Source organism: Manis javanica, chromosome 13, assembly GCF_040802235.1.
Source record: "Manis javanica isolate MJ-LG chromosome 13, MJ_LKY, whole genome shotgun sequence".
Classification (NCBI taxonomy): Eukaryota; Metazoa; Chordata; class Mammalia; order Pholidota; family Manidae; genus Manis; species Manis javanica.
Window position 1 is genome coordinate 99907687 of NC_133168.1, and position 13722 is coordinate 99921408.

Here is a 13722-nt window from a genome sequence, read left to right on the forward strand (position 1 = left end):
CCAGACAAGATTATCATTAGAATTCGTGGACTTAGTAAAGCAGATGCCCCCCACCCCAAAGTGGGTGCACATCACCGTATCTACTGTGGACCTGAGTAAAGAGAAAGGCAGAGGCAGACGCATTTGTCCCTTCTGTCAGAGCACTTGAGCAGGGCCAGCAGTCGCCCCTGCCCTGCGCCTGAGACTCGCCCCATCGCCCCCACCCACTCCAACCTGCAGCAGATGGTGGGACTTCTCAGCTGACTGGATTCCTCGTCACAGACGTATCCATGGACCTATGCTTATCGCGTTTGGGTTCTGTTTCTCTGGACAACCCTCACTAACACAAGCTCCCAGCACGCCCTTTGCTTCTAAGCCCCGTTCCTGGGGTGGCTGGGTTGGGCACAGGGTGGCAGTCTGGCAAGTGGCAGGAAGAAGAGGGGCTGGCTCCTGGGGAGGGCGCTTCCTAGGAAAAGCCCCAGGGCCACTGCCCTGGCTGGCTCCACCCCAGACTCCCCGCCTGCCCCTGTCCCCAGTCATCTGGGTGAGCGGGGCTATTTTAGGATGTCCCCCCATTTCCTTCCTTGCCACGTCGAGCCCACTTCCTGACTGGGTGTCACTCTCTCCCGTCAGGGTGGAGCAAACCAGACCCGCACACTGGGGTGTTTTTCCACCAACCCCGGGGCCCCAGGCCCCATGCTTGGGCCTCCCTATCCTTTCCCCAAGCCAGCAGGGGCAACATAATTTGCAGATCCCAGTTCAAAATAGAAAATACAAGATCCCTTGCTCAAAAATTATTACAGATCTCAAGGTAGCAGCCACAGAGCCGTAAGTCATGGGTGGGGCCCTTCTGAGCTCGGGGCCCTGAGCTGGGGCTGCCTTCTGAGGCTGTCTCCTCTACCTGTGGGCTCACAAGCTTTTCTTTCTTTACTCTATTGTGACAAAATATGCATAACATCAAATCCACCATTTCAACCATTTCTGAGCACACAGCAGGGGGCAGGAAGCACACTCACACGTTGTGCAGCCGTCCCCACCCTCCATCTCCAGAACTTTCTATCTTCCCAAACTGAAGCTCGGCCCCCATGGAACACTCCCTCCGCAGCCCCCGGCCCCACCACCCACTTGCAGTCTCTATGAATGTGGCTTCCCTAGGGACCTCCTGGGAGCGGGATCAGACAGGGTCTGCCCTTCTGTGTCTGGCTTATGTCCCTGAGCACCGTGTCCTCGAGGCCCCTCCATGTCATAGCAGGCGTCAGGGTGTGCTTCCTCATCGAGGCTGAGTGACATCCCCATGTGTGTGGATGGACTGCGTTGATGCACCCATCGGCGCGCCCAGCCTCTGGCAACGGTGAATCCTGCTGCTGTGACCGTTCCCGTACAAGTTACCTGCCTGAGTCCCTGCTTTAGCTTCTTACGGGTACACACGAGAAGCGCAGCCGCTCGCTTTTAACAGCCAGTCTTCTTTCAGCCCTCTAGTTTTGTTTCAGTTTCTGCCTGATCATAACAGTGGGCACCCAGCAAAACCAAAAAAACTTCAGAAGCCACATCAAAGTGTGAAGAAGAGAAAAAAGTCCCCTGTAATCGCACCCTCACACCTCCCGTTCTCACTGGGGCATGTTTTTCTCAGAGGCTGTGCCATGATCGCTTTGTTTCCTAGACGCAGTTGTGGGGACCTTCTCGTTAGAATCCTCAGCTCACAGAATCTTCCCCTCAGGTCGCTGCCCCTGAGTGTGAAATGCCCCCCTGTGCTGGTGTAGTTCTGGCCACAGCCAGAAACAACCTCATGTCCATCAAGACGGGACTGCGTGGTCAGCAGTGGGCCAGCCCTGGGGTTCGGGTGAAAGGACCGCTGATGGCACAAGGCAGAGGACGTGCCCACCGGTGCAGTGTTTGTTGGGTGTTACTGGGTGCTAAAAAAAAAGGTTTTAAAGATGGAAGCATCTTTTCACACCTGTTCACAGGTGCATGGGTTTCTCAGCACAGAAGCAGGAACAACTGGGAATAGTGAGTACCTTGGGATGGGGCTGTGTTTCCTGGGGAACAGGAATGGCAGAGAGATGCATTATGCACAGCCTTTTAGACTGTTTGGATTTTGAATGGTGCAAATATAATTCCTGTGGAAACATAAATAAAAGTAAAATTAAAAAAAAAAAACTTGAAACCACCAGTAGTCTTGTACTGGTCTCTGTGGATAAAATGAGTTCCTGTGGCCAGGATTGTCACCTGGCCCTGGCTGACGAGCTCACTGCACACCTGTGGACAGTACATGGCTGTTGACTCTATATAAAGAGCTCCGCCCAGCGCTCTGGGCACAACACGGTGGCAGGGCTGCAAGGCTGCAGGAGAGCAGAGCAGAGGCTGGAGTGGTGGCAGCGCCGAGGACAGAGGCCCGGAGGACGGCTGTGCGGGACAACTGTGTGGACAGAGGGGCCCAGAGGATGGCTGTGCAGACAGAGGGACCCAGAGGCAGAGACCGCCTTGCTGCCTGCAGACTCTCTCTGAGTGAACGTGATTCTAGTGACTGACCTGCCACCTGGAAATAGACTTGGGCATAACCCTTTCACCCCAAAGAACATTCTGTCAATTTCTTTGGTCACATTGAATCCATAGCAAACTTGCCCATGGCTGAAACCCATTGGCAAGACAATTTCATATTTATTTAGATTTTTAGAAGCTTTCTTCTCTCCTTCCCTTCCTTCTTCCCTTCTCTCTTTCTATCAACATTTATTGAGCATCTACTGAATGCTAAGCCCCAAGCTGAACACTGGGTACACAACAGGGAACGAGCCAGACACAGATGCCTTTCTTCTTGGAGCTCACCAGCCAGACTACTGCTTCTAGAACCTTCCTGGTGAACAGGTTCTCCATCTGGACCTCTAATATGGGAGCCACCACTGCCACATGGCTCTTGAGCACTTGAAATAAGGCCTTTGCAACTAAAGAACTGATTTTTAAGTTTTATTTATTTTTAATCCATTCATTTACAGTTAAATAGCCTCACAGGGCTAATGGCTTCCAAAGTGCACAGTGCACGGCTAGAATTCCGGACTCCAGGTTTGGAAGCGTATTTAAGACCACTGATTCCTAAGTTATTTTGCTAAGTTATTTTGCAGATGTATCGAGAGGCTCAAGTCACGAGGAGAGAAGCATAGAGTCCAGACGGTCTGAGGTCAGTGGTATTCAAAGAGCATGCAGGGAAGCACCCTGCAGCCTTGCAAAGGCTGACCTATGGAGTGGGGAATTATCCTCATGCTGCTGGTGCAGGTCATCATCAGACAGCATGGGGGACAGCTGGGAACACCTGCCTCCTGGGCTCAGTCCGCCTTCCCCCTGTGTCTGCGACTGTGCCCTGGAGTCACACTGATGCGGGTGAAGCTGGGCTTTGGGCTTTCGGGTGCAACCCAGCGCTGGTCCTTCCCAGCCCTGGGGAAGAAGGCCTGGGAGACCCAGCCGGAGGAACGAGGCTGCTGATAGGCCTTTTTCCTGCTCCAAGAAGTCACAAGGAAACTGAGGAAATGGGCAGGAGCCGGGCCTAGTTGAGAACCTAAGCTGATGCTGGGAGTCTTGAGCAGGGCAGCGGAGGAAGAGCAACTCTGGTGCACCCCAGGGCAGCCGTCCCAGGGCTGGAGGAGGTGGCGGCTGAGCCCTGGGCAGGAGTCAGAGAAAAACGGCCGGAAACCACCCCTGGTCAGTCTCTATTTCTGAGCGGGGGGTGGGGGTTGGGAGTCCTGTCCTGGCAGCTGACGGAAGGAATGGGGCCTTGGGGAAGGGCTGGCGCAGCATGCAGAGCCTGGGCTTATCTCCTCTGTAAAGGAAGCTGCAGATTAAAGCATGGGTTGGAGACAGCTGGGGCTGCCTGCAGGGGTGGGGGTTTGGAGCTGGGAAAGGCCTTCAGGCGGGGGGAGGTACCATTGGCTACCAAGATTCACTACATTTTAAAGCAATACTTCAAAAACTGGGAGCGATGCCAAAGAATCCATGATGAACAAAATGTCTTTTAAAAGGCAGGATCCGATCCCGCACCCGCATGGCCTCGCCTTGCTCGTCTCACCCTAGTCCGGGACCTGGAACGGAAGAACGAACGACGGCGAGTCCGCGGAGAACCCAGGCTGGACCCCGCGCGGCCCCGCCCACCGCCAAGTCAGCTCCGCCCCCGGCCCAGGCCCCACCTCCGGGCGCGCGCCGCGTCGGCCCCTGCGCACGGTACGTCACATCCGGGGCGGTGGCGGGAGCGAGGCTCACTTCCGCCCGCGAGTAAATGGCAGCAGCGCAGGCGGCCGGGCCGGGGCGCTGAGGGATCCACGGGCGCGCGGGCGGGCGGCCAGGAGCCATGGAGCGCGGCCCCGGGGCCGGGGGGCGCGGGCCGCTGCGGTGAGTGTCGGGCAGGGGCGGCGGTTTGGAGGGCCGGGCCGGGCTGCGAGGCCGGGGCAGCCCGGGCGGACGCCCTCTGATCCCGCACTCCTGGGGCGGCCGCCCTCTGACCCCGCACTCCGGGGGCGGCCGCGGGCCCAGCCGGAGGACTCCGAGGCAGCGGGGACCGCGGGCCGGCGTCCCCCAGCCCGGAGAGCGCTGTCCCCCGTCCTTCCAGACGTCCGACTTGGGGCGGGCGCCCATCCTGCTGGGGACGCGCGGCCCCCGGCCGCCCAGCCAGCCCCCCGAGCCAGCCGCAGCAGCCCGCAGCCCAGTCGTGCTTCCTAAACGCCTCCCAGACGCCTCTGCCTTTTCCCAGGCGTCCTCTGGCCCGCTGGGACACCTGGGCGAGCTTCCCGGCCTCCGCTCCCGTCCGGTCTTCGGTGGCAGCCGGGGAACGGCCCGCAGCCCTTACCCCATGGTGACCGTACCGGACCAGGACTCCTCCAGGGCTCCCCGTTTCCCCCAGGATGAAGTGCATACTCTGCAGCAGGGCTCGCGGGCGGGGCCCGACGCGGCCCCGGGTCCCTCTGGGGACTCCTCTGCTCACCTCCTCCTGCCCGGTGCCCGCCCCAGCCGGGGACCCGCAGTTCCTGGAAGCTGCTGTCATCTCTAGGGTTTTGCCCATGCCCCCTCCTCTGCCCCGTTCCCTGTCTCCTGGCCACTCAGTCCGCACCTTCCAGCCAGCTTTCCCACCTTGACCGGCTGGGCGGAAGCGCCCTTTCCGCCGCCCGTATTTAGTACCGCAGTTGCCGGGTCTCCTGGTCCTCCCACCACCACCTGCCCGTTGGGGGCCCGGCGGCGGGGAGCCCAGTGTGTGCTTGTGGGTGGAATCGCTGGAGGTCTGGGTGCCAGGTTTGTTCCCTGTGATTGAAAGTGTGGCGTGCAGTGCCCGGCCTCAGCCCTGGCTCCCAGGGCACGCTAGGTGACACCCATAAATGACACGCCGAAGTCCCAGGTACATATGGCCCCAGAAGAGACTGTCCCCCTCCTTGTCCAACCTCGCTGACTGTAGCGTCCCCTGTCCTGTGTGCCTCTTGTCATTTGCCCGTAGTCCAGCCCGTGTTTATTGAGCAACAGCAGGTAGTAGCCCTGCCCTCAGGGAGTTTTACTTTGGTGGAGGGATGAGGAGATGTGGTTAAACCTGTAAATACCAGCTGCGCTAAGTACTGGGGAGACGGGCCTGGAAGCATGAGAGGGTGGGGGGTCTCGGTCCTGTTTGGGAGCCCCCCTGAGGGCACCAGAATGGAGGTCTGAAGGAGGGGAGGGCAGTGGGCAAGCTCCCTCTGGTGAGATTGGGGGGAGGGGGCGCAGAAGGGGACAGTGGACACACTATGGGTGAGGTGGGAGGGGCTGGCTGGGCACAGCCCGTGGAGAGGGGTTTGGTCTCTGTCCTGAAAATAGTAGAGGCTTCTGGGGCAGCCCAGGAGGTGGTGAGGTCAGATTTGTGTGGTGAGGAGGTCCTTTGCTGGAGAATGGCCTGGGGCAGGTGGTGGTGGCCAGGGGGCCTGCAAGGAAGGAGACTCCCTCAGTGGTCCAGGGGACAGGTGTTGTAGGTGTGGTCCAGGTGGTTAGAGAGGTGGTACCTGGTGGGAGGGGAGGAGTCCAGGGCAGGTGGCTCCTGGTTTCTGACTTGGTCGGTGGGGTGTGTCCACCTTGGTGTGCCCTTTCATCGTCAGGGCTGCGGAGGGCCACCCGCCCATCTGAGGCCTTCCTTTCTAACCCATCTGTCACTGTGCTGCCCAAATGCCAGCCCCTCCGAGCCCCTCCGCGCCAGTGGAGAGTTGCCTGTTTGGGCCTGGACCTCTGAGGGTGTGTTGAGGCAGCCTGGGCTTGGCTGACAAGGGGAGAGATCATTGTTTTTGGAGGAGGGCATCCCGGGCCTCCACCCACTCCAGGCCAGGAGCCGCCTTCCCCAGTTGTCAGAGTCAGAAGTGTCCCCAGAGGCTGGCAGGTGTCCCCAAGGGGAAAACTGTCCTGCATCTAAGAACTGGTACGAAAGCTATGGTAGACCCTCTCCTCTGAGAAATGCGTCTTGTAGGGGAGTTCAGGCACTCCTGGGGGCTGTCCACCTTCCCACCTGGGTGCCCCGAATCCTGCACCTGTGGATGTGGCCCATGCCCCTCACAGATCCGGGGGTGTTTCTGGGCCTTAGGCTGCTCTGAGGTGCTCTGAACTGCTTGTCTTTGGTCCAGTTGGTTTCAAACACTGTGGCCCCAAAACCGAACCCTCCAAGGTCCTCTGCTGCCACAGCTGAGCCGCCTGTCTCCCTCCCTCCCTCCCTCCCTCCCTCCAGTCTGCAGCGGGGACATAGTGCTGGGCAGATTTTTCTCAAACTTGTGTGCGCCCCTCTCCCGTTGGCAGCCCCGTATGATCGCGGCCGCTTTAGCGGTTTAGCTGTGGTGTGCTTAACACCGTTTACGGTGTGCCACGGGGAGGAGGGGCTTTTGGGTCTCTGCTCTGAGCTGTCCCCCAAGCCCCCCACTCAGCCCGTACCTCATTTACTCCGCGTGAGGTGAATGTTGTCTGCACTGATGGCTGAGGACATGGAGGCCCAGGGACGGTAAGCTACTTGCCCAAGGTCGCAGACCCCTGTGTTGGCAGAGCTGGGGAGGGGCCTCGGGGCCTCGGGGCCCTGCGAGCCTCTGCCCCATGCCCCCCGCCGCCTGGCCCCAAGCGCGGGGAGAGCCATGGTCCCAGCCCAATGGGCCTCCTGAGCCCTGGGACATATCCTGCTTTTGTTCCCAGAGACTTTGTTGCATTTCCTCTGCCCGGGCTCCTCTGCCTCCTGCCCAAGGCCTGGCCCCTGCAGGTCGCAGGCTCTTGGGTGCCCCTGGCTGCTGCCTGGCTGCTCTGTGTTGCTGAGGGTGGCAGACGAGTCCTTGAAGGACAGCGTGGAGGTGGGCAGGGGGGAGAGTCTGAGCCCGCCTTGTGGACAGAGGCAGGAGGGGGCAACAGGGCTGCCCCGGGCCCGGAGCAGGGCTGTGTGGGGGGAGCTGGGGTGGGCCAGGGGTCTTACGGCCCGGCACAGCCACTGGACAAGGTGGGGCTGAGAAATAGGCTCAAATGGCCAGAGCTGGTGACTGAACGCAGAGGAAGGGTTGTCAGCCCCGGGTCCCACACAGGTGGTGTCAGGAGGCGCTTTGTCCCTGGGAGGACGGCTGAGCCCGCAGGTCCATGGGGTGGAGGGTGGAGCAGTCTGGGCAAGAGAGGAGGCCTAGGTGGGCCCTGGGCAAGGCCCGGAGGTTCAGGATGAACGGGGTTGGGTCCACTCTGCCCCAGCTGGCCTGCTGTGGGGTCTCCACCTCCCCATCTTCCTGTTCCCCTGCAGGGTCTCCCTCTGCATGACCTGGAGATGGAAGGCCGCGAGGCTCCCGAGGGCTCGGCTTGGACCGCGGTGGGGCTGGGCCGCAGCCTCCTAACGGGACTTTCATCTGGGGTGGTGGCTGGGGGCCGCCCTGCCCCCTGCCCGAGTCGCCGAGCACGCCCACCCCGCCCCTGCCAAGCGAGGCCCGCCCCAGGGCCCGGAGCCCGCCATGAACGGCCTGTCGGTGACCGAGCTGTGCTGCCTCTTCTGCTGCCCTCCCTGCCCCGGCCGCATCGCCGCCAAGCTCGCCTTCTTGCCACCAGAGGCCACCTACTCGCTGGTGCCTGAGCCCGAGTCGGGGCCCTGTGGGACCGGGGCTGCCCCCTCGGGGACCCTGCGGGCTTCTGCTGGCACCCCTGGGCGCTGGAAGCTCCACCTGATGGAGCGCGCGGACTTCCAGTACAGCCAGCGTGAGCTGGACACCATCGAGGTCTTCCTGACCAAGAGTGGCCGCGGCAACCGCATCGCCTGCATGTACGTGCGCTGTGTGCCCAGTGCCAGGTGAGGCTCGTGGACCGAACCCAGGATGGGGAGAAGTGAGGCGGGCAGTGGGGACCCAGGACCCAGGACCCAGGAGGCTCCCGGACCAGAATGCCCTCTGTCCTTGGGGCTCGGATGTTAGCTGGCCGTAGCCCCCAGGGGGCCAGGGCCATGGTGAAATCAGGGTGTGGGTGCCCTGGGGATCCTTTTTGCCAAATGGGTGAATCGGATCCACCAAGAGGAGACCCCGTGGACTGCCCTAGGCCCTTGATGCCAGGTGCTTCTCCATGTGCAGCCCAGCCCTGCAGATGAGGACCTCGAGGCCCAGGGAGGTGGCTCTGCGGGGCCACGTCACCCTTGTGTTGGAGGGGGAGCTGCCTTCAGGGTCTCAGTGCTCACCTGCCCAGGAATGGTCAGTGGGGACCCCGAGGCCTGGCAGCTGGCTCGCCCAGTCTGCCTCCCATTAATAGGAGCCCTCTGGGTGTGGAAGCAGGGCTCTTCCTGGAGCCCCGTGGGAGTGCGGAGGCGGGACCGCCCAGGTGCCTTCACCTTCAGACCAGGTGCGGTTCTGGCTCTCGACCTGAGTCCAAAGGGCAAGCTCGTGCGTTTTGGCCTGGCAGGGCTGAGGCCTGGTGGTGCTGGAGGAAGGAGGCTCTGTGAGTCCACAGGCCAGCATGTAGCCAGGTGGCCTGCTCCTGGCATGAGCTGGGGCCAGGCCTGTTCTGCAGCAGCCTTGCAGGGCAGGGCCTAGAGCTGCGGTCATTTCCATATGGGGAGGGAGCTGCGCCGCTGTGAACAAGGGTGGGCTTTATTCCCCTGTGGGGACCAGCTGACAAGAGCAGGGGTCACAGCCCTGCTGATAGCTGGATGGTTCCTTCTTGAAGGCCCTGAGCAGCAGGTGTTGGTGCCTGCCATCCTTGGGTGGTCAGTGTCCATCCAAAAGTTCATGACCCAGAGGGGGTGGATGTGATGGTCACTGTGGCTTGCTGCGCTCCCCTTGCTGGACCACCCTGTGCTGAGAACATGACCGACAGCCTCAGTGGCCCCTTCTCACAGAGGGGAAGCCCGTGGTGCTGCTGGCTGTCTCCTGCCTCACATCAGACAGCAGGAGGGGGGCTGGGCCACTTACTCTGTGGCACAGGCGGCTTGTCACCCTCAGCATTCCTGTTCCATCCTAGGTGGGGGACACAAATAGTTCCCTTCCCTCTGACCGGTACTTTCGTCCCCCAGGTACACAGTTCTCTTCTCGCACGGCAACGCGGTGGACCTGGGCCAGATGAGCAGCTTCTACATTGGCCTGGGTACACGCATCAGCTGCAACATCTTTTCGTACGACTACTCGGGCTATGGCGTGAGCTCGGGCAAGCCCTCCGAGAAGAACCTGTACGCCGACATCGACGCCGCCTGGCAGGCCCTGCGCACCCGGTGAGCTGATGCTGGGGAGGGGCTGCTTACAGTGTCCCTGCAGAGGTGACCAGATCTGTGAAACTTAGTGGGGTCCCCTGGGGGTGGCCCTGCAGGAGAGGAGCCTGCCAGTGGTCACCTAGGGCAGAGGCTGAGGCCCGACCCGGGTGCCCTCAGCATAGTGGCAGGCATGCTCGGTGTACAGGGAGGCGGTGCGGGCAGTCCCCAAACTCTCTGGGGGTGGTCCTCCTCCCCTCCTGGGAGCCCCTGGCCTGGGCAGGGGAGGGGCTGGGGCTGGAGGGAGGGGGCTGCGGAGGGCACAGGCCCTGCGGGCTATGTGGGGCCTCTAGAAACACCAGAGCTAAGGGAGCACTTGGGGTTCAGGGTGGGACCAGGCCACTGCATCAGGGTCTGGGGACTAGCACCTGTGGCTGTGGGGCCCGGCCTCCTAGGGGTGGTGGGTAGGGCCTGGATGATGCTGTTGGGCAGCTGGGTGCACAGCACAGCCCTGATGGCCAAGGGCCAAGTCCTCCTCGGACATGAGCCCCCGGCACATACCCCATGCTTGGTCAGAACAGGGCCATGTGGTCCTGGACGTTGGGGCAGATCTAGGGCAGCCCCTGGCCTCACTCGCGCTCAGGCTTTGGGCCCAGCACTGCCCTAGAAGGAAGCCATCCCCACCCTGGCCCTCCTGGAGGCAGCACCCTGCCCGCAGCCTGTCGGAGCTGCCCCATCGGTCCTGCCTGGTCTACCAGCCCCACCCCCTCCCACAGGGACCAAGGGCAGCCTGCCCTGGGGATGTGGGTGCCCTGACACCACCCAGTACCCGGGCCAGTCCTGGGCGGCACGGTGCAGGCACATGCCCGTCCCTGCTGCCGCGGCCTTCCTGCTATTCGCTGGCAGACTCCGGCCCTGTTGTGGGGCGAGGGCCCTGAGCTCTGCCCTTCCAGCCATGCAGCCTACTGCCGGCTCTGTCCTCCAGAAACCTGGTCCCTCTCTCCCCACGGCTGGGAGACCACGGGTGGGCGGGAGCTCAGGCCTAAGCAGTGACCAGGGCTGGAGTCCTGGGGGAAGGGCTGCATGTGTCCAGGTGATGGGGACGGGCTGGCGCTCAGCCCAGCAGTAGCCACAACAGCCTGGGGAGCAGGCTGGGGAGGAGCGGCCAGGACGATAGGCACGAGGCCGATGGTATTCTTGTGCCAGAGGCCAGGTGGTAGTTAACCTGGATCGTTGCCAGGACAGGTGCATGTGGCTTCTAGGTGGACAGGGCGGTGCAGTCTGGTTGTCCGTGTGGGCTGCCCAGATGCGGCACCGACCTGCTTTGGCCCTTGGGATCTGGAAGGGTGGTGAGGGGGTTCCTGTGCAGATGGGACGGGTATGTGTGGGCATGGGGCTGGCCACTCTGTAGGGAGGGTGCCAGGAGGAGGTAGCACCCACTCCCCTCACAGCAGCTGCTGTCCCTGCTTACCTGTCTTGTGCTAAGCACCTGATTGGTGGGCTACCCAGGGGCCTCAAACTGGCTGACTTCAGGGGACACTGCTGCCACAAATTCTCATGGCCGAGGGGATAGGGGAGGAGTTCAGGGAGGAAGACAGGCCCCTTCTAGTGCCACCAGGAAGGGCTTTCTTATCGGCAGGGACTGGAAGGCTCTAAGCAGGTTCAGGATGTGGCCCCACTCGTGTGTTGTAGAGGTGGGTCCCCTGGGGAGCAGGAGAGGCCCCAGGGCTGCCCTGTCCCCAGGAGCCACAACTCCACCTTGGGGCCCTCCCCAGGCGACCTTGCCCAGGTCCCGACTGCCTGCTGAGGGACCCCCTCTTTGTTCTGGGGCAAGGGAGGGTCCAGGGGATCCGTGTGGACCCTGGGCTGGATCCTCTCCCTGGAGACTGCCCAGAGAACGGGGACTGCCCCAGGAGGGTGAGTGGTGGGAGGCGGTTGTGTGCATTGTCGCCCCCCTGACCCTGCCCCGCCCGCCAGGTACGGCATCAGCCCAGACAGCATCGTCCTGTACGGGCAGAGCATTGGCACAGTGCCCACCGTGGACCTGGCCTCGCGCTATGAGTGCGCCGCCGTGGTACTGCACTCCCCGCTGACCTCGGGCATGCGCGTCGCTTTCCCTGACACCAAGAAGACCTACTGCTTCGATGCATTCCCCAAGTGAGCCCGGGGTGGGGCCGGGCGCGGTGGGGCGCAGCATGGCGGGGCGGCGCTGGCACCTGACCAGCCCTTCTCTCTCCGCAGCATCGAGAAGGTGTCCAAGATCACATCACCGGTGCTCTTCATCCACGGCACGGAGGACGAGGTCATCGACTTCTCGCACGGGCTGGCGCTCTATGAGCGCTGCCCCAAGGCCGTGGAGCCACTGTGGGTAGAGGGCGCGGGGCACAACGACATCGAGCTCTACAGCCAGTACCTGGAGCGCCTACGCCGCTTCGTCTCCCAGGAGCTGCCCAGCCAGCGCCCCTAGCCTAGAGGCCCATGCCCAGAATCCGAGCCGCGCCGGGACCTCAGCAATAAGGTGGCTGCCTGGACCTCACCCAGCTGCGGCCCCGGCTCCGGGGGCTGCATGTGGACCCCCCGGGTGCCCCAGGTCTCGTGGCAGCTGTCGGGCAGGGGCTAGGACCTGCCCTGGCCCAGAGGCCGTGGACAATGGACAGGCAACAGAGCTACATTCTTATTTCCTTTTGGAAGCAAAAAGAGGGTAAACGTGAAAAAAAAATTAAAGATTTAAAATTTTAAGCGTGCCTCTCCTTCCTTTCGTGCCTCATGCATGCTCTTCCCAGGACTCAGTGAGTCTGAAGGGGCCGGCTTCGCCCCCAGACTCCCAGGATAGTTGAGCACAGGCGCAGCCATCACTGGCCCTGCAGAAGACCGGTGGGGTTGGGTCCCATCGGGAACGCCTCTTGAGGTTGCTGGTTGCTTGGGTAAGTGATGGAGGGACAACAGCATTCGAACCTGGGACCCTGCCTGCCAGATACACCTGTTAGAGTGCTGGGCCCCCGTCTCCAAGTCACCCGGGGGTGGCTGCGGTGGCAGGGTCCCTCGGCCTGCTCTGTGGCCCCAGCGATGCCCTCTTCTGCTTCCTTGTGGATAAGGGCGCTCGGGCTGCCCTTCCTGTTACGCCCATCCTCACCCCGCTGCACAGAGGCCCCGAGGGGTGTCCCCCGGAAAGGGGGCTGACCCCCGTGTTCCCAACGCGCCTCCGCAGCCCTCCTCGAGGCCTTTGAGCTGTGACCTCTGGCTGGGGTGTCCCTGAAGGTGGGCCACGTCCCCGTCTCCCTGGATCCCAGCCCCTGGAGTGCTCCTTGCGACCTCCAGGGGCAGCACGCTAGGGCGGGGAAAGCCTCGGAGACGGGTGGCCTGCAGTTCACCCCCGGGCGCCAGGCGTTGGCGAGGCCAGCACCGGGAGCTGCTTCCGCCTTCTCCCAGTCCCAGGGCCTTAAGGCTTCGCGGCCCCTTTAAGGGGGCGGATCTTCGGCCTCGGGGCGGGGACGACGCTGAGGGGCCGCAGCCGGGCCGGAAGCGGAAGTGGCTTAGCGCGGGAGCGGCGGCGGCTGCGGAGCGGGAGGCGGCATCCTGGGCGGTAAGTGGCGGCGGCGGGGTCCCTGACCGACTGGCGCGGCCCCGGCCCGGCTTCCACCCCAGCCGCAGGACGGGCTGCCGTGGGGCCGTCCCAGCTGACGCCCAGCGGGAAAAGGGGGCGGCGGGCCGCTCTGCGGAGCTCTGGGCCGGCCCCAGGTCGCCGCCCCGAGCTCGCTGCTCGCCGGAGACTCGGGACCCGGGTGCTCGGAGCTCGCTGCGTCAGGCTGGCGGGGACCCCGCGCTCCCACCCGCCGCCGAGTGCCTCGGTCCCGCGGGCACCTAGTCGGACGTCGAGAGTCACTCCCCATCCAACAGGGCGCTGGAAAGCGAACCCGAACGTGCGGCGCACGCTCGCTGGGCAGAGACCACCGTGGGCCCCGCTGTCCGCTCGCCACCGGGCCTTTGCGCGCAGCCGCTCCGCGCCGGCCTGGGGCGGGCGCCCCCAGCATGCCCGCTGTTTCTTTGCACGTCTGACGTCCTCTCGTTGTCTTGCTACAGTA

At 62.8% G+C, this 13722-nt stretch overlaps 1 protein-coding gene across 3 annotated transcripts; it reads left to right on the plus strand.

The window, feature by feature from the left end:
• The first annotated feature begins 4209 nt into the window (after positions 1-4209).
• ABHD17A (abhydrolase domain containing 17A, depalmitoylase) lies at positions 4210-12379 on the plus strand. Of its 3 annotated transcripts, none has more exons than XM_037018310.2 (5): positions 4210-4353; positions 7724-8260; positions 9470-9664; positions 11618-11797; positions 11882-12379. In XM_037018310.2, exons 2-5 carry the CDS (start codon positions 7929-7931, stop codon positions 12105-12107), a joined length of 933 nt encoding a protein of 310 aa, XP_036874205.2. In that variant the 5' UTR covers positions 4210-4353; positions 7724-7928; the 3' UTR covers positions 12108-12379. The 3 variants fall into 3 exon arrangements, with proteins under 3 accessions (XP_036874205.2, XP_073076766.1, XP_017524546.2); XM_073220665.1 differs by lacking the exon at positions 4210-4353 and adding an exon at positions 5746-6955; XM_017669057.3 differs by lacking the exon at positions 4210-4353 and adding an exon at positions 7010-7292.
• Positions 12380-13722: the final 1343 nt, after the last annotated feature.